The following is a 20,337-nucleotide window of genomic DNA, read 5'->3' on the forward strand; positions in this document are numbered from 1 at the left end:
AACGAATGATTCTTATAATTCTCAAGGATTGTTTTGTGAAGATTGATCTCCCTTATAGCTGTCATGATTATGTGTTTTCGGGGCATCGTCACTGACTGCATTTTTATGAACCTTTAGTTTTATAATGTTCAGAACACTATTCATAAAATATATAATAATATTTCATTGGTCTCTAAAGTGGAACTCTCTAGGGGAGGAGATAATGACGCAGTAATTCAAACAATGAATATCAGTCCCACATGGCAAAATTAAAACACATATTATTGTTTCCTTCATCTAGAGCAGAAACAAATAGCCAACAGGTACCACAGATGACCGTAAAAAAGTGCTGGTTGTATAGAAATGGCAGGATAAGTGAGGGTATAGTGTGAGAAAGCGTTCGGGAATGTTAAAAAGAAAAGCCTAAGTAACTAATGAGCTTTAGTCGGTTACCTAGTTTGATTTAAACATATTTTATAGAAAAGGGATAATATTTTCGAAAACTACTTCGGTAATGCAACTTCGAAAGTATTTTGTTTTGTCGCTGACATATTTTTGAGGTTGTAATAGATTTAACTGTGTAGTTGTTGTTGTATTTTTTATTCGCAAACAATGAGCACATTAAAGGTAAGGTTAAATCATTCCATTATCGGAGAGTGGGAGGTAAAATGACAAACAGTACTAGAAAGTCTGTAGTTTGGACTTTCGAAATCATCTCTATTTGTCATTTGGATTTTGACCAACCCTTCGTGGTAAAATCTGAGCGGTAAAAAAAAATCTTATGTTGAATTGCTTTTCATCGTAAAAAAAGTGTGACGAACTAAGTCACCTACTCACTCGGGTTCGACTGCCGCTATCGCTTGCAGATTCCATGGATCTTCAATGAAGAATGAAATAATAAAGATGAAGCAGAGATTGGTGACAGAAACAAACTTCGGCAGATATAGATTTACCCGTTTATTGTACGTCTATAGTATCAAACTTAACAAAAAAAACGTGGCGGCAAGTGGATTTCCGAATTTACACCAAAATTCGGTAAAAAAAAAGGAGTAAAATTACCGTTACTATAATTTGTACGCACTGTACAGCCTAGCTAGATACATTGGAACGAATTCTAAAGGCTTCCCTGAGATAAAGATGACACGTGGTCGAGAACATACGGCTGCCTATGTCAAATAATGTGGAAAGAGTGAAAAAAATACCAATTTATATAACAAATATCGATAAAACTTCTGTGAATAGGCAAACGGTAAACTTGTTTGCAGGGAAAATAACTCAAATACGTATAGTTAATATTGCTCGCGTCACTATAACTATCCAATTAACGGGAAACATCATTATGTTACATAATGTCAGGTAGCAGAAATGTGTATTTTATGTTTTGGGTGTTTTGGGGTCTTTTTGGGTAAATCGTGCTGCCGGCTGTATCTCTAGTTTTCTTCTTTTACGTCTAGCAGAAATAGTTATGATAAGGACCGCTCCACGTTTAGGCCTTTACCTCTGTAGCTGAACTAGCTGGGGCGATCGTCGCCGACCGGGTGGCTCAGCTGGTGTCCGAGCGTTCGTCTGGAGTTCGGGGGTCCCAGGTTCGAATCACGGTCTGGCCGTGGATTTTCCCACTTTAGTTACAAAATTGGAGGACTTATACCAACCATTGTTTCAGGTACTGGGTGAATTCTTGGCAAGGGGATACCCTGATCTGGGTTGTAAATAGTTGTGTATTCGGTGGCGGGGTCTTAGTAAAAGAAGGGAGGAACGTCGTCGACCGAGTAGCTTAGAGGCTTATGATGGTGGAGCATCTGTCTAGAGCGTGGAGGGTCCCAGTTCGAATCACCGGTTGGCCGTGTATATTTTACCGCTCCTGTTACACAGCTATAAGTTATATGACTCAAATTAAACACAGTAGTAATATGAAAGTATAATATAAGTATATTTTGTATAATTTCTCGTGTTAGAAACTACTCATGTGTAAGGCAGCCTATAAACAATCCCTGTAACGGTCCAGTCGAGAGAAATGTGATTTAATGAACGCAATTTGTTTTTTGCCGACAATCAACAACCTCGCGTTTATAAATTCTACATGCCTCCGCCCCGCCCCCTGAACAAATTGCGTTTCGTTTGTTCATGTAGAAATTATAACAACACCGGGAGTATAATCACGTGACACCTAAAATGGCTGACGGACGAGAACCACCCCCGTTGGAAGAGGAGGATAGCCAAAAAGATGAAGATGACTTATTTACGGAAGCAAGTGAGGTACGATATTCACCAATATGTCAACAAGAATAGGAAAATGCATGGTATTAATATTGAGCCACCAGCAAAAACCTAAACAGGCTTTTGACATTTACTAATTTTGCCGGAGGCCAATTTTACCACTTTACTGCACTGTAAATATTATATTTAGACGTGACATGGTCATTTCTTTCTAAAACTTCTTCGTTGTAAATGTTATCACACTTATTCAGTATCTTCTGTGAATATTCAAATATTTATTTTGCTTTTAGATACTTAATGAGTCGTCATTTATTACATATAACATTCCTTCAAATATTATAACACCTTATTTCTGAGACCGGAAAAGGTAAGGATCAAAATATAAATGTTTTTCGCATTCAGGCAGTGAAGCTCGTAGCTATATTTATTTGTTGTTTATTATGTATGTATACTATCTCCATTTCGCTTTTTAACAATTGATGTCATACACTGTTGAGACTTTCAGTGGGCATGCAGTTTGATCATTTGCCTGCTCTTTAATAATAAGTATTCATACAGAAATGTAATAGGCCAGACTGCGATTCAAAGAAGAAATTCTAACATTGTAAATGCCCACTCTATCAAATGACTTCATCAACATCTTCAGCTGTACTAATTTTTTCAATGTCTTTGCCCCCAAAGACAACACTTAATATTTACAAACCCAGTTTAGCAATCCATTCCTCAGGAATTCTTAAGACACTCGAATAAGAGTTGGGCATAGGTGTAAAAGATGTGCATTGATTAGGTTGCCTTGCAAGCATCAGGTGTAGGGAATTTCCCTTTAACTCAGAGGTAGAGCATCAGGCTGGAGGGCCAAGGGTCGCAGGTTCGAGCCCCATCGACAGTTCTTTCTGTATCAATTCTTCATCCTACTACACAGGTACTAATTTGCCAGGGTACTCTGGCAAAGATCTCAAAGAGATCGAGGGTGAACATGCATAGTGCTATCAGAGGTAAGGATCTTCAAGTGTGAGAAGCTGAGATCCTAAAAATGCATAACAGTACTAGAGCTTTGATCATTAGAGGCTTTTGTCTGAAAGACGGATTGAAGCGTCCAGCAGACCTAAGGCAAAACTGTCTGGCTTGCCAAAAGCCAAAGTCAAACTCAAGACTGATTGCAGCAGGACTAGTACTTAGGAGCTGACAATGATCAGAGGTTGCCATGCCAGGATATATACCATAGAAAGATTGCAGCTTTAATTGCTATGGTTTATCAGAAGCTGGATCCCAAAGAGGAAATGAAGCAGTAGTAGAAGCTTAGTAAAATCAGAGGCCTGGATCCAACAAAGTGATATATATCAGACTGAGTGGCTGAGATCCCAAAAGTATATAAAAAAAAAAGTGCATAGGGAAACAAGAGTGCAGCATCACTGGGGCTTATCAGTTGCTGTAATCTAAAGGAGGGGTGCAGCTGTAATTAAGTGACCAAGGATCAAAAAGAGGGAGCAACAGATTTCCATGTCTTCATTAGAATTTGTATGGGGGATACCTAACTGTATCTAGTAGTCTTGTCGTTAGTCACTAAATCTGAATTATAACTAAACATAGTACATCACTACATGTAGATAAAGACAACAACACCAGGAGCATGGTGTTTTAAGCTTGCAGACATTGACCGAGATAAAATTCAACAGTGATAGTTTAAAAGTCTGAGCATTTGGAAAAAGTCTGTGGAAAGACACAGACTTAATATAGAGAATAATTTCAATGTGTACTGTATGTAAAATCAAGTGCATCTTCTGATCTACATACTTATCTATTTAGAAAGAAACAGCCCCTCCTGATCAGGAGATAGACCTTAGTGATGAGGTAAAGTGGTTTAATATGAAACTCAATCAGCAGCTGCACTGTATTTATTGCTGTTTGCGTGTTAAACAGTATCAATTTTCACTGTGCTAGCACATATTTCTCCCTTCACAGTCTCGAATTGCATTTCAAGTTCATGTACATACCGGGGTTACAGGTACATTTGTATTATAAAGCTTAAAGCTAACTCCCTGAAGATAATCCTGTTAAAAATCTTGTTCACCAATCACAACCAATCCCCCAACTGACCATTATTACCTCCAGCATTTCCCCTTCCTCAAACCATTCCACAAACCAAAAATAAGCTATACGTAGCTAGTCATGAACAATTACAAGGTTCATAACCAAGTTCAAGTCTAAAATAAGCTATAGGTTGCTAGTCATGAACAATTACAAGGTTCATAACCAAGTTCAAGTCTAAAATAAGCTATATGTAGCTAGTCATGAACATTACAAGGTTCATAACCAAGTACAAGTCTAATTATTTATGAAATTTGAAATTAAGGCCATGCCCTGAGCTCCCTGCCATTTAGAAAAATCTTGTATGCAATCTCTATTTGAAGTTTATAGTTACACATTTGTGATATATTTTTTAATAATTTCATTTCTTCAATTTAATGTATACTATAAGTATCAATCCTAGCACTTCAGTGACAGTGCAGAAACAAATCATTATACAATTTTCAGGACGTCCTTTTCAAGACAAGACTTCACATGCATAATATGTAATTATAGCCTATCATGTTGGGAATTTAACCAATGTTATAGGAGATTGTGTGCGCCGCTAAAAAGGTAGTGGTGAATAGTGATTGTTTAAGGTATTTAAACACAATGTGTAATTGTTACTATAGGGACGAACACCAGAAACTGAACCAGAAAAAGTAGAACCAGAAGTGACAGAAAACACCCGCAAACCAGTGAAGCCCGACATCGATACCGAGGACTTGTTTGGAGGTAAATGTTGATTGTTGTTTGTTTTGTAACCCATAAAGTCCTATGTTATAATAACTGATTCACTGTAAGATGGATATCAGATCTTCTTTCTAATGCTTCAATAAAGGAATGAGAAGACATATATTTTAAGGTGTTAATTTTATTAAATTATGATTTAAAATCCTTAGTGTAGTCCAATAGAAATCCCAGCCACCTGCTTTGGTGGTTATGATAGAGAATTGTCAACCCAAGGAGTGATGCTCTTGATTGTCTTATCCGAAGCTTGCTGCCATCTGAGAGATTAGACTTCAAGCATCTCGTCAGGAGGGATTACATCATATCCTCCCTGTACCGGAGGATTATTTCCTCCCAACTAATCAATAATATGTATAAAACAGAAGATATCAACATTTGTAATCTTTGTACTGGTTCTCTCCCATTGAAAGCTGATTGTGACAACGTTTAATATTGTTCCTGTAACATCAAGTATATATCTGAATCATTTCTTGAAATCCTGTATTTTTTTTTATTAATTCCAATCTTTATTCATCCTTTAAACAATTTTGTATCAGATGATGCTGATGACGGTGATGAGATAAAGCTAGACTCTGATGGAGAGAATGACACTAATGAAACGGTGGGGAAGTCACCATTTTTGGAGCCATTTGAACCAGCTCCTGCCAGTGCCCCAGCCCAGACAGAGGTTGTGTCGTCGGACGAGGAGGAGAAGCCAAGCACAGACACGCCTAAGTTGACAGTTACACAAACAACAACCTCAACATCGAAGGCTTCCAGTGCTACGAAAACCACCAAGGAAGAAGTGAGTCTTAAACGGGGGAAAAATGGGCTGGAATATATAATGAAATAAACTATTGACGAGTTTAACTAAAATAACTGTATTATAAGAAGTGAACAGTTATTAAATCATAAGTAAAAAGGGTACTTTACCAAACGTTATTGTAACTTTACTTGTATTATGAGAGTAAACAACCCTGTGTTGTGTTATAACACTATCTGACCTCGTATTGTGTTTTGACAATAACCCTGTGTTGTTTTTTGACAATAACCCTGTGTTATGTTTTGACAGTAACCCTGTGTTGAACACTATCTGACCATGTGTTGTGTTTTGGCAATAACCCTGTGTTGTATTATAACACTCTCTGACCGTGTGTTGTGTTTTGAAAGTAACCCTGTGTTGAACACTGTTTGACCCTGTGTTGTGTTTTGACAGTAACCCTGTGTAATACGATATTGTTCCAGGTTGAGGCTAATCAGTACACTCTAGTGATAAAGGTCACAGAACCACAGAAGATGGGTGACGGCATGAGTGCCTACATGGTTTACAAGGTCATCACTAAGGTAAGCTTTATACTTTAAAGGATTTATTCCAATTCTTCTGGTTGAACTCAACCTTGGTACAAATATTGCATACCAATATAGCTCGAATAAGTTCGCATTTCAGAGGTTTACGTGCATTTGTGGTGGAGTTATGCCCCTTTTATTGCCAAACAAGGGTATTGTGTAGTAAATGCAAGAACTTTTTTTATTTTGAAATCAATTCCTTTAAATTTTGTACGGTAATGCTAGAAGCAACAATGTTCAATGTATATTACGGGTTTTTCTGTCGAGTTTCAACTTTCCACATTTTGGCATATATCTGTTTACGCAATAACTCAAACTAAGACACTTTTCCTACTAAAAGCACGGAGCAGGCGACACATCCACTCCTGTGGAATTCTTGTTATTGTAATTTCTGATAAATTTACTGGGGAAACAGACATTTCTTTAAAACCACTTTTTCTATGCATAATGCTTGTACATGACATGTTTATTTCATTAGAGAACGCCTCCAGTATAATTATGGTAACTTATAGAGTTACCATATATATGTATAACTGAACATATGTGCTCTGTGGATTTTGTAAGTTATCACAAACATTAGTTGTTTTGCAATACAAATAATTTTGTGTTGTTTATCAGACCAGCATTCCAGATTTCCGTAAACCAGAACTGGTGGTATTAAGGCGTTTCAGCGACTTCCTTGGACTACATGAGAAACTCCAGACTCGATACCTTCACCAAGGTCGAATTGTACCACCCGCCCCAGAGAAAAGTGTCCTAGGTAGGAATCACCATTGTGTTTGTGTGTTTCCTTTAAATATTCTGTGTGTCTGAAACTCCACAAACATTTTGTAAGTACAACATTTTATATAATTACTTAAAAGAGTAAGTACTGGTAACAGACTGGGACTCAGAAGCATGTCTACATTTATCTCTGATGTTTGTAATCATATATAGATTAAACAGTTTTATTTTGTTACTCATGATTGTTATATAAGAATGGCAGGTTTTGTTATGTTAGAATGGAAGGTTTACGTTTTGTTCAGAGTTTTAAGTGTAAGGATTTATTTTGTGAGTAAATGAAGGTATAACTCTCTAATACTATCTTTTCATTGTTGTCAATTGTCTGAAATGAATAAGTATAAGGAAGAAGGCTGATATTTCATTAAACTACATAACCCTTTCACCACTGTAAACCATAATGGACTCATCAATATCAATGCCTGGTAGAGTCTACTGTAGTTACATAGAGGTGAAAGGGTTAAGATGTATTTTTAAAACTTTCTACTCGCAGCTTTTATAAAGAGATTAAGTTTGGGAGTACAGTTTTATTAACATTCCAGATTAATAATGAGATATGCTCATGAAATTGTTGCTTGTTACAGGTATGACAAAAATAAAAATGTCGAAGGAGGAGTCTGGGGCGTTAGACTTTGTTGAGCGGAGACGTTTAACATTAGAGAGGTATGAGATGATGGAAGGGTATTGTTTGTATTATATCTTTGTGGTACACATTTCCATCTATTGTGATAAATATCAACATTAAAACTGATTATGTCTTTGTTTTCGAATTGTACAATGTAAGTTTATTTTCTCCAGTAAAAAATGTTATGACTTATAATTGAAACTTGGTAAAAACATATTTGAAGTGTTTACAAGAATATATAGATAACACTTGTGTAATTCTGAAAACAATATTTAGATAATTATGATAATGAAATAAAGGAGATTGCTCTAGTTTTATACAGATGTATAACATATTATGTAGCTTATATTGGTAACATTTAATGAAGACAATATTGGATTTGAATAAGATTTGCAAATTTTCTGTTTATCTATAAATGTCATCAGAGAGGTATTTTCTATTTAACATGTTACAGTTTAGTTTAGAGATATTTAGGTTTATCATACAATGAACATGTAACAGGTTCCTGACAAGAACAGCCCAACATCCCTTGCTTCGGAAGGATATTGACTTCCGAGAATTCCTAGAGCGCGATGGAGAACTCCCCAAAGCTACGAGTACCTCTGCTCTCAGCAGTGCTGGAGTGAAGCGATTATTCCATAAAGTCGGGGATGCTGTTGACAAAATATCCTACAAAATGGAGGAGGCTGATGAGGTGAGAGTCCCCAACACAAACTTTTTCAAAGTCTTACTTTCTGAAGTTTTAATCTCCAGTATTAACATGTATTAAAATTGAAGAACAATGTGTATAGTAAGATAAGTAAGTGTTCATATAAAAACGAGATAAAGTCTAGATTAATATTTATGCCATTTGATGTAGTGTAAACAGGTAGAATGTAAGAAGTCTCGAAACAGTTGCTTATAGTATATAATTCAATAAACTAAGTCAACTTTTAAAGCAACATAGATGAAGTTACGTTAGCCCTTAAAGCTATGATTTCCCTCTGTTTAAACATTTCTGTTGCTTGGTTTTGCTTATTTACAGTTTCTTTGTTTCTAACTTTGATATTTTACCTGCATGTCGTAGCTACCTGGGAGGGAATAAACACAGTTTGGTTAAGTTGATGTTTGGATATGGAAAATCTCAGAATTCCACATTTTCTCTGATTATTTGTATTTTTTAGTATTTTTTTACACATTTGTACACTGGAGCTACCTTTTTCCTCACGTGTGTACTGGGTTTTTAGCTGAGTTTGAAAAACATAAACAATCCCTCAACATTGTGCAAAAAACAACTTTAATTTTAGAAAATCAACTCTGGTACACTGTAGTAGAAATATCTAGATACAATATGTGCATCGTATTTAACCATGCTGCCCTTGATAGATACTGAAGGATTATCTCCCCTTGTCTAAGAGCTCTTCACCAAATAATTCATCTGAAAATTTGATGACCAGACCTGGTCCTTGTTTTCACCAGATATTTAGCTACAAATATGACCAGATCTGAAGTGAAAATTTCAGAAATTACAATCTTGTGTCATAATTGTTTTGGATATTCCGATGCAGCAAGGAATGTAAAAGGCAGTAGTTTTGCTGTCACAAAGCAAAAATACCAGGTACATTTTTTTTTGACAAACAACGAGATATTTAGGGGTTCCATTATATTAACTCAGCAAACTGATATGTCACTTCAGGAGTTTCAACAAGATTTCAGGTTGCATGTATCCAACACATTTCATAGGACCCCATTACTATTCTAAATTTCTCGTGAAAGTAGCCACTAATGTATACAGATGCTTCAAGGTGGACAGTGCACCCCTCTGTATTTATATTGTTTTTCAAATTTAGTAAAATTAGTGAAACAGTATATCAATCTTGCAGTCTCAATAAATGTTTATGTTTTATCCTGTGTAAATCTTTCAACAGTAATACTTGCAAAAATCATTATATATACTTTTGCATTGTGTACCAGTCATGGAAAATCAGTATACACTGAGCAACCAGTGATTTTTGTAGAAAAAATTGCAGACAGGTCCTTGACTTTATTTTCAAAACGTCATTGAATACTGTGAAAAGATAGACTAGGTTTAAAAAAAATGTGGTTAAGCCCCACAGGAAAACCTCGAGACTTAAACTCATATATATGTCCCAATAAAAAAATGTAAATATAACACAAAGATATTGGATCAGAAAACTGAAACAGTAATCCCTACAACAACAATGTGAAGATGATTTATCGTTACGTGTCGCAGTCATTCACTAGTTCACCAAAATGTAGAGGAAGGCAGCATTTATCTTAACAATATCAGAGATTTTTTTATTAGTAAAGTCCTGCTTTTTCTATGTAATTTTTGCCAAAATACTTCATATTTTACAGATTAATCCAGTTTAATTCATAAGCTTAGTTCTTGGTCCTTTCTTTTGCTCTAAATACAATTTATCTCCGGCTTTTTGTTCATTTGGTTTTGTTTGTTTTATTTTTGTTTGTTTTTGTTTTTTTGTGATAGGTTAAGTAAAAGAAAATTCTTTTGCCTAGGTCATCTTCAAATTTCTTCAAGGATTCGTATAATTTTGGATTGACATTCCCTCATATACTAAAGATTTAAAAATGATTTTGAAGGAAAAGTATTTCCATTCCCGTTCAAAGTGACTTGCTGACTTCTGTACTATATTTATTGTTATATCACTGTACCTGTTGTGTACTTTGTATTGTGTTCGCTGAAAACAAAGGTGGCATACAAATGCTTAATATCAAATACACCAGTACACTTTATATACAATTTGTTACCTATTTTAACTTTTTTTCTGAATGATTTCATATAAATTGTAGTTTGAGGTAGTTCTACCACCGTCACATGCTGTGCCACACAATTACAATCAAATGTTTCAAGGGAGACAATCTTGCTTTGGCAGAGATCTCTTAAAACATTCTGCTGTGTTGGATGTATTATATATAACTGATTTTGTTTAATTTTGAAATAAGTCATATTTGTTGAAAATATATATTGGATATTGAATAATCTTTAAAAATATATGGGATAGTGTATTGTTTATATTGGGGGAATAGCAATAATGAATTTAAAGTTATAGAGGGGAATTATTATATGCTTTGGAAAAATACTGTAATAACAAGAAAATTGCAAGATGAAATGATTTCTTATGTTGGGGAAGTGTTTATTAGGAGAGGACATGATTGATTGAAACTTCAACACTATTGTCCGAGACTGTCAAACCTCAAAATTGTGTTTCTCAAGACATTGCGAGACTTAGACACAAATGTAATGAGGTTGAGATAGTGTCAGACCTCGATCAACACCGCTTTGTCTGAGACAGTATCAAACCTTATCACTGTGCTGTTTGAGTCTGTGTGAGATTTGAGACACAATTGTGATGAGGTTGAGACCGTGTCAGACCTCATGATCATTATGCTGTTGCATTGGAGACTGTGAGATTTGTGACACGATTGTGATGAGGTTGAGACCGTGTCAGACCTCATGATCACAGTGCTGTTGCATTGGAGACTGTGAGATTTGAGACACGATTGGGATGAGGTTGAGACCGTGTCAGACCTCATGATCACAGTGCTGTTGCATTGGAGACTGTGAGATTTGAGACACGATTGGGATGAGGTTGAGACCGTGTCAGACCTCATGATCACAGTGCTGTTGCATTGGAGACTGTGAGATTTGAGACACGATTGGGATGAGGTTGAGACCGTGTCAGACCTCATGATCATTATGCTGTTGCATTGGAGACTGTGAGATTTGTGACACGATTGTGATGAGGTTGAGACCGTGTCAGACCTCATGATCATTGTGCTGTTGCATTGGAGACTGTGAGATTTGAGGCACGATTGTGATGAGGTTGAGACCGTGTCAGACCTCATGATCACAGTGCTGTTGCATTGGAGACTGTGAGATTTGAGACACGATTGTGATGAGGTTGAGACCGTGTCAGACCTCATGATCATTGTGCTGTTGCATGGGAGACTGTGAGATTTGAGACACAATTGTGATGAGGCTGAGACCGTGTCAGACCTCATGATCACTGTGCTGTTGCATTGGAGACTGTGAGATTTGAGACACAATTGTGATGAGGTTGAGACCGTGTCAGACCTCATCATCACTGTGCTGTTGCATTGGAGACTGTGAGATTTGTGACACAATTGTGATGAGGTTGAGACCGCGTCAGACCTCATGATCACTGGGCTGTTGCATTGGAGACTGTGAGATTTGAGACACGATTGGGATGAGGTTGAGACCGTGTCAGACCTCATGATCATTATGCTGTTGCATTGGAGACTGTGAGATTTGTGACACAATTGTGATGAGGTTGAGACTGTGTCAGACCTCATGATCACTGTGCTGTTGCATTGGAGACTGTGAGATTTGAGGCACGATTGTGATGAGGTTGAGACCGTGTCAGACCTCATGATCACAGTGCTGTTGCATTGGAGACTGTGAGATTTGAGACACGATTGGGATGAGGTTGAGACCGTGTCAGACCTCATGATCATTGTGCTGTTGCATTGGAGACTGTGAGATTTGTGACACGATTGTGATGAGGTTGAGACCGTGTCAGACCTCATGATCACTGTGATGTTGCATTGGAGACTGTGAGATTTGTGACACAATTGTGATGAGGTTGAGACCGTGTCAGACCTCATGATCATTGTGCTGTTGCATGGGAGACTGTGAGATTTGAGACACAATTGTGATGAGGTTGAGACCATGTCAGAACTCATGATCACTGTGCTGTTGCATTGGAGACTGTGTGATTTGAGACACGATTGTGATGAGGTTGAGACCGTGTCAGACCTCAACACTGTGCTGTTGGAGACAGTGTAAGATTTAAGGCACACTTATGATGAGGTCTGAGACACAGTGGTCAGTCGTTTGGTCAGTCATGTCCTTCTCTATCAGATGAGCTGGCTAACATTTTACCCCCACTTTTACCTCTGTACTGTTGTGCCGCCCATTGACCAGTGGGACTATGACATGGAGGTAAATCGACACTGTACAGGCTGTAAATTCTCTGTCGTCCACGTAGTATCAACTGTTATACTGAACCCCTTGGTGGTAAAAGTTTACCAATAGAACTAGTGAAGCCAAAACAAGACATTTAAGTAGATAATTATGATATTGTACAAGGGAGGTAAAACACTTACTAATTCCTTCTGTGTTAATGTTGTCTGTAAAGTGACTTTTATTTCCAAGAATTTAAATGTATTGAAACAAAGGAATTCTGGGAAATTTGGAATGTAATGGTTTGTATCTGGATCCATGCCATGAGTTTCCTCCACAACATGACACCATATTTCTTTGGTTACACTTTTTAAATAATTATTTTCAGTAATGATGGCAGTGATTCATAAATTAGGTTTAGAAATCACTTCAGGAACTGAGATTTAATATCAAAGTCAAGAAATCACTATTGGAATTAGGTGAAGAATTTGATACCCCTGTTTGTAACTCTGTTTGTACAAACCTGAACTGATTATTGAGATACCAAGTAGCAACTAGAGTTCCTCCAGTAAATATTTCATATGATTCGGTTAGCACTGTGGACTAAAGCAGAGAATTTACAGCAAACAGATAAAACTGTGTTGTTGTTTGTAATCAGTTTATATGATTTAGTTCAAACATTCACTTTCTGTTCATGCTTATATCTTTTATGTTGGCCTATCTTTTGCATGCTGCTGCAAACTGGTTTAGTTTATACAGATGTGATCGTGTCATTATAAGCCTTGCAATGAATGAATGCTATCAAAATAAGCTTTGTTTACATATATGTCCTACTGATATGATTAAAAAGGCCCTCAGAGAATCAAGCATGGTGATTTAGAGGGAGTAGTATGCCTTGATAGAGTATTCATTATATATACAGGTAACAATAACAGAACTCAATGATAAGCTGATGCACCATTATGATCTGTACATAAATAACAATTCGGCTTAATTAAAGGAAAATGTTTTACTTTCCTATGATCATGAATCCACCACAGTTCTGAACGTTTTGTCTTCTCTACCACGTACATGTACTCATTGACTTGCCAGTTGGTTCCTACGACCTTCATCCTGTCCAGGGTATATTTTGGCTACATATGACCTTTACCTTGCCCAGTGGGGTACATTTTGGTTACATATGACCCTGCCCAGTGGGGTATATTTTGGCTACATATATGTCCTTCACCCAGTGAGGTATATTTTGGCTACGTATGGACTTCACCCTGCAGCCCAGTAGGGTATATTTTGGCTACATATGACCCTGCCCAGTGTGGTATATTTTGGCTACATTTAACCTTCACCCTGCCCAGTGGGGTATATTTTGGCTTCATATGACCTTCACCCTGCCCAGTTGGGTATATTTTGGTTACATATGACCCTGCCCAGTGGGGTATATTTTTGCTTCATATGACCCTGCCCAGTGGGGTATATTTCGGCTACATATGACCTTCACCCTGCCCAGTGGGGTATATTTTGGCTACATATGACCCTGCCCAGTGGGGTACATTTTGGTTACATATGACCCTGCCTAGTGGGGTTAATTTGGCTACATATGACCTTCACCCTGCCCAGTGAGGTATATTTTGGCTACATTTTTCTATCTGATGTGATAAACATTTATATGATTTTTGATACATTAACACTGACGAACTTTCCTTTTTTTTTTTTTTTTTTTTTTTAAATTATTTTCAATATACTTCATAAGTGTAGTTTCCCCTGCTAAAGTCCTAGTCCTCGAAATGTGTTTCCCCCTTTCTAATGAGGTTATGGATGGGATATTATGGTGTTCAACCTTTGTCATCACTCTATCAACTTTTGAATGGATTATGAACTGTTTTATATTTGTCATGTATGAGAATACATCAAAAAATAAATTTTCAAATAAATTTTCAAGTTGTCCTGCTCAAGTCACCATTACTATTTATAGAAAATCTCTTTCATTGCACGAAGACTTACTTTCTCAACAGAATTTAGACAAAGTTCTTGTTTTGGTAAAATATGAGAATGCCTGAAACGAGGTCATGTTTCAGGGTGTCAAAGTCACCGCTATCTTTTATAGAAAATATTTGTCCGCCCTTAACTTACGCCATTCCTTAAAACCAGGAAAAATCAGTTAAGTCCAACATGAAAATAATATCTTAAAGGAGCTTGTGCTTCAGCATACTTCAGCCAAAGTCTTGGCTACTTTCTACTATTTTGATGAAAACTTTGTATCTGGAGTGACTTCTAAACTATTTAAAAAATATTAAGTACTACAGGTTTTGAAATATACAGCTCTACAATGGAATACCTTATTAGATAAAGAACTTGTTAAGAGTGCTACCTAGGTAGGCACTGTTGATAAGAGACATGGAATGCTCTGTAAACAAGGGAACTTGTATCGCCTGCAATCAAGTGTTTCATTATCAATAAATACTATCTTGGAGTTATGGAATACATTAAGCTACCCTTACTCAATGTTTTAGCTAGGAACATATGTCGAGTTTAAAGTCAGATTAAAAGAACTTCTTATAGGAATAGATTCCCTATTCACTGTAAGTGAATTAGTCAATACACTCTCAAAAAGTAGTGAAGGCCCTGTATGAGCATCACTGTCTTTTACTATTTACCTCCATATAAGCGACTCATGTACAATCATACATGATTGTCTAATAAGTTTATTTCATCTGCCTAGTATAACAACCAATTTGTAAAAAAATCAAGTTGAAGCATAAATTCATCATTTAAATGTAATGATGAATCTTTCAATATTTAACAATGATGTGTTGTAAGTAAATGTATGCTGTAGAATATAATTTATAGCAGGTTTATTATGCATTTGTTGACTTCCTTAACTTGTTTCTGTTGTTACATGGTTTAAGTAGATAGATCCTGCCCTTGTGTGATAGTAAGCATGTGATGAAGGTGTACACAACTGTTATACTAGGAAGGGAATGTATAGACATCCTAGTTCAGATGTGAGGTTCCAAGCCCCATCACACATATTACTTTAGTTTGTCAAAGTCACAAAATATATTATACAATTGTATAACGTTCAGGAGATAACTGTTTTTCAGGAACACGAGACACTCGACATACAAAGTGTACAGTTATGACATTCTAATGTGTAACTAATAAACGCCAAATTATATAACTACACTATTGTTTACTTCATGTTTTGAAGTAAATACTAAGTATTACAATATGTTTATAATTCAATCAAAAGAGAAATAAAAGATATACATGTACCCTGTATATCAGTGATATTTAATAATTTCACCTCTGATAATTTACGTAACACTGATTGACTGACTTACACAGATGATTATACAGGTACAGGTAATGACGCATACCTGTATTATTAATTACTTGTGTATATATAATGATAGATGTAAGGTGGTGACTTATACTTGTGTACTTTATGTTACAGTGGTTTGAAGAGAAACAACAACAAGTAGAGTGTTTGGATACACAGTTGAGAAAATTACATTCCAGTATGGAGTCTGTGGTTGGTCACAGAAAGGGTAAGTCATCTTATGGTCACTGGTCAGTTTGACAAGATCTGACCAGTATCAGTATAACAATGACTACAGGTGCTGATGTCCACTCTGATCATTATTACTTGTTTTATAAATGACCTATTATCGTGTAACAAAGTGATTTTGTTGTGAGATCAGTGAAAACATGCTTCATTTTACATGCATTTGCCTTTGTTCTGTTGGCATTCATAATGCATATGAATGCCAATTGAAAACAATTCAATGCTACATTATTACAAATGTATTAACTTTATTTTTTATGTAAAATCTACTTTCCAGACTTGAGTAACAATACTGCTGCATTTGCCAAGAGCGCGGCCATGTTGGGTAATGCGGAGGAGCACACAGCCCTGTCTCGTGCCTTGTCCCAGCTAGCTGACACCGAGGAGAGGATTGAACAGATACAGCGGGAACAGGCTGACCACGACTTCTACGTCATGGCAGAACTACTCAAGGACTACATTGCCTTATTAGGGGCTGTCAAGGTCAGTTTTGCTTGTCTTAACCTTGGGTGATAAAGGGTGTGAGTTTGATAATTTGATAATTTTCTGGCACAATTTTAACGTTATTGCATTATTGACTCTTTAATATAACCAATCCTGCCTGCTTGTACAGGGTTAACACCAGTTATTGTACTCCCTTTATAGAACTTAGACCTCCATGTTTTTACATTGTAAAAAATTCATAGAACATTCTTAACTTGAATATTCTTAAATTATACAGTTCTCTCTAATAGTTGAGAGTTAGATTTGCTGCTATTTATCCACATTTTCAAGTCAAGATAAGATTTATTAACTTAAATTAATAAACATTTTCTGTTTGATTTCATTTTGAGGAAAAATGGCTTTTAAAATAAATCTTATTTTGAAAACTGTGAATGTTCTTGAAGCGGGTTTATCACTGGTTGAATACATGAAGATCGTAAACACTAAACACAGTTTATCAACCTCAACTTCTGTTTGACAGGAGGTATTCCACGAAAGGGTGAAATCCTACAAGAACTGGAAGGACGCAGAAGTTACCTTGACAAAGAAACGGGAAAACAAAGCCAAGTTAGAGCTAGCTAACAAAACAGACAAAATCTCACAGGCCAAGCAAGAGATTTCAGAGGTACGCATGGTTTATATTGCTGCTTATAACACAAGCAAAATCTCACAGGCTTAGCAAGAGATTTGACATAAGTATTTCTTACTGCTAATAATATAGACAGATGCCAATAACATTGGATGAAACAAAAATGAATTATATAGATACTTTTGATGTGATACACATAACAGACAGTTATAAAGTTAAAAGTTATTTACTTTAGTTAGAGACACGTTTAATTGATACATGTGTTACTATACTAACACCATACTACTGAAGTTTGGGGTATACTGACACACTCAGTCTAAACAACTAGTCCTAAGTTACATTAACTCATTCACCCCTGAAATTTCATAATGAACTATTCCGACCTTTGAATTGGAATAGTTCAAATGTGTCTTCAGGGGTGAATAAGCTTAGGTTAAACCAGCATTATGTTTGTTTTGTATGTTTTTCCAGCATACAGATCCCTGAATTTTTTACTGAGTTATAACCCTTCAACTTAAAGCATTAGATTTTATTTTGAGAACTTGTCAGTCCTTTTCTGGTAGGGTTCATTATCTTCATATTTATTGTTTCCATAACATTATTTTAGAGATGGTACATAAATGTGGATTATTTTCTATATTCATGTTAACCTTTGGCGTACAGTTCTAGTTCTATTTCACTTTTAGTGGGAGTTGAAGGTCGAGAAGGGAAAAGATGACTTTGAAAAGATGTCAGCAATGATACGAAAGGAGGTTGCGCGATTTGACAGGAAACGTGTAGAAGATTTCAAGTCTAGCATCATCAAATATTTAGAATATTTAATGGAAAACCAGCAACGGGTAGGTCATGGCATTATTCTTATAAATAAGCGTTTCACACTTATGTTTTGAAATATATTTGGCACTTTTTTAGACTGTGATGCATCATGAAAGTAATTAAAGCTGTGAGCAGACTAATGTATTCGACATTTCTGCAATCTTCATCTCGATCCAAATTTCTTGGAACTATACATCAAGCGTGCTTAAATATAAAGAACATGTTTCCAAATTAAATTAAATTATCTATTCTAATGTACTGTGCAATTCAAACGTGGGTGTTAACTGGAAGAGAAATGTCACTATATATGTTTTCACATGCTTTTTGTGTTTTTCCCCTTTTATTGTTTGATAAACAAATATATTTTCTCTTTGTCAAATTATGAAATGTAAAATATTTATCAAAATTAACAATCTAATTAGACAGTTGATGCTAAGTGTTTGTCCTGTTTCCAGGTGATCAAGTGTTGGGAGGCCTTCTTACCTGAAGCCAAAGCGGTGGCATGATGTGTACCAACACGTTTCCATGGAGACCAAGATGGACTTTCTTCAGGGTGGGACAATAAAACTGAGATTAAATGAAGCTAGCAAGACTCGATTCGCCATCACACTTGTTGTGGCCGACGTTCTGTGGAGACGTGGTCATACCATTTATTATTGACACAATATGGATTTTGTAGTGCTACATTATAAATGTACTTAAGGCACCAACCACACACAAAGTAATACAAAAGATATTGTAACACCAATACCAGGTGCATTGTTGTCTTATTTTCAAATCATTTGTTAGGTATACAGTCAATTTTGACCAAATTTTTCTCGTGGATTTAATTGAAGCTGTCGGTTAAGTTTGACATTCTCTGTGTATAACCACTTTCTTTTCACTCGGAATCGTAAACATCAGCATCACAATATATGGTTACAGGGACACAATTGTTTAAATAGGTTGCAATATATATCAACACTATGTCCTCATTACAAACATTGCGAAGTTCTTCTTTACTTCAGCCTGTGTTCACTTGGTGTTCTATTAATGTTTTACAAGTGAACTAGTCTAGGATGTATTTTTACACCTTAACTAATTTTAATGTCCATATGATGTAAACATAACTCATTAAAGCTGAAATACCCAATTATTCTTTCAATAAGAGCTGATAGAAGTAGGGAAAGATGCCCATGAACAGCAACCAGTAAATCCATAGGAGTGTCATAGTTTATAACAACTAGCAAAAGAAGAATACATTTTATGAAAACCAGGCTTCAGGATGTGCCACTCTTCTTTTGAGATTTATTTTACTTTAAGTGAGAGCTGAAGTTCAAAAAATGATGAAAGATCGCCGGTAATAAGCCGGAAGTTTGACTGACAAAAGTTGTAAATGGTTGTAAATTTCCAGGATGATGTAGCTTGCATGTAAGTCGAGAAATGTTGTTATGTCATGGTAAGTGCGAGTAACTAGAATGCTAGTCATAAAAAGTTGGATTTTTTTTCTTTCTTAATTTTTTGTTTGTTATATTAAAGTTCTTAAAGCCATATAAAACAACACCTTTAATTTAACAGAAACCAACAGACAAGGTATGACGTATTTTATTGTACATAACAATAGTGAGAAAAACATTGCAATGCTAATGTTGATATACAAATTTCTTGTTGCCCCTTATCCTTGATATTTCATTCTAAAAAATGCAAATATAACAATCTAAAATTGATAAAAAATTGTGATATGTATTTTTACCATTAAGTTGACGAGTTATCAGAAGTAGGTGTTTTTTTCTCAATTAAGAACACAGGGATATATTGTGTGTCATTAGGTAATGGTGCCTGACGAGAAACTTGGTGAGGATAGCAGAGGAAAGTAAAATGTTGGTGCATATAACTTAATCGTGTATATAGTGAACATTTTCCTGCTTGATGCAAGGTTCATTATTGTAATATCTGTCTAGCCAATGCAAGCTTTGATGGTTATAACATACTATTGTAATACCTGTTCAGCCCACGTCAGCTTTGTTGGTTTATGATGTAGAATCACTTAAAATGTATCATATTTTACAATGAATATTTTAATGAAAAAGAAATTAATTAAAATAAATACATATATCAAAATAAGGATGGTGTTTTGTTGTTAGTTTTTCTGATACCTTCACCTTGACGACAATGGGCTCTCTTCTACACGTTTTGTTCTGTCTTCGCATTGACAGCAA

At 35.9% G+C, this 20,337-nt stretch overlaps 1 protein-coding gene across 2 annotated transcripts; it reads left to right on the forward strand.

The window, feature by feature from the left end:
* Positions 1–2,139: 2,139 nt before the first annotated feature.
* LOC110449270 (sorting nexin-2-like) lies at positions 2,140–20,242 on the forward strand. 2 transcript variants are annotated; one of them, XM_021496024.1, is made up of 13 exons: positions 2,140–2,235; positions 4,003–4,047; positions 4,896–4,998; positions 5,550–5,797; positions 6,238–6,336; positions 6,958–7,099; positions 7,704–7,782; positions 8,246–8,438; positions 16,141–16,234; positions 16,529–16,734; positions 17,216–17,359; positions 18,010–18,162; positions 18,595–20,242. In XM_021496024.1, the coding sequence occupies exons 1-13, from the start codon at positions 2,152–2,154 to the stop codon at positions 18,643–18,645; spliced, it is 1,641 nt and encodes a 546-aa protein (XP_021351699.1). In that variant the 5' UTR covers positions 2,140–2,151; the 3' UTR covers positions 18,646–20,242. The 2 variants fall into 2 exon arrangements, with proteins under 2 accessions (XP_021351699.1, XP_021351700.1); XM_021496025.1 differs by lacking the exon at positions 4,003–4,047.
* The last annotated feature ends 95 nt before the right edge of the window (positions 20,243–20,337 follow it).

This window comes from Mizuhopecten yessoensis, unplaced genomic scaffold, assembly GCF_002113885.1.
Source record: "Mizuhopecten yessoensis strain PY_sf001 unplaced genomic scaffold, ASM211388v2 scaffold4541, whole genome shotgun sequence".
In the NCBI taxonomy this organism is placed as follows: Eukaryota; Metazoa; Mollusca; class Bivalvia; order Pectinida; family Pectinidae; genus Mizuhopecten; species Mizuhopecten yessoensis.

Excerpts from the sequence above, each read along its gene's own strand:
- LOC110449270 (XM_021496024.1), top strand. The coding sequence starts at position 2,152 with ATGGCTGACGGACGAGAACCACCCCCGTTGGAAGAGGAGGATAGCCAA. Across the intron at positions 4,048-4,895 it reads AGATAGACCTTAGTGATGAG|GGACGAACACCAGAAACTGA; the intron begins GTAAAGTGGTTT and ends TTGTTACTATAG. Across the intron at positions 16,235-16,528 it reads TGTGGTTGGTCACAGAAAGG|ACTTGAGTAACAATACTGCT; the intron begins GTAAGTCATCTT and ends TCTACTTTCCAG.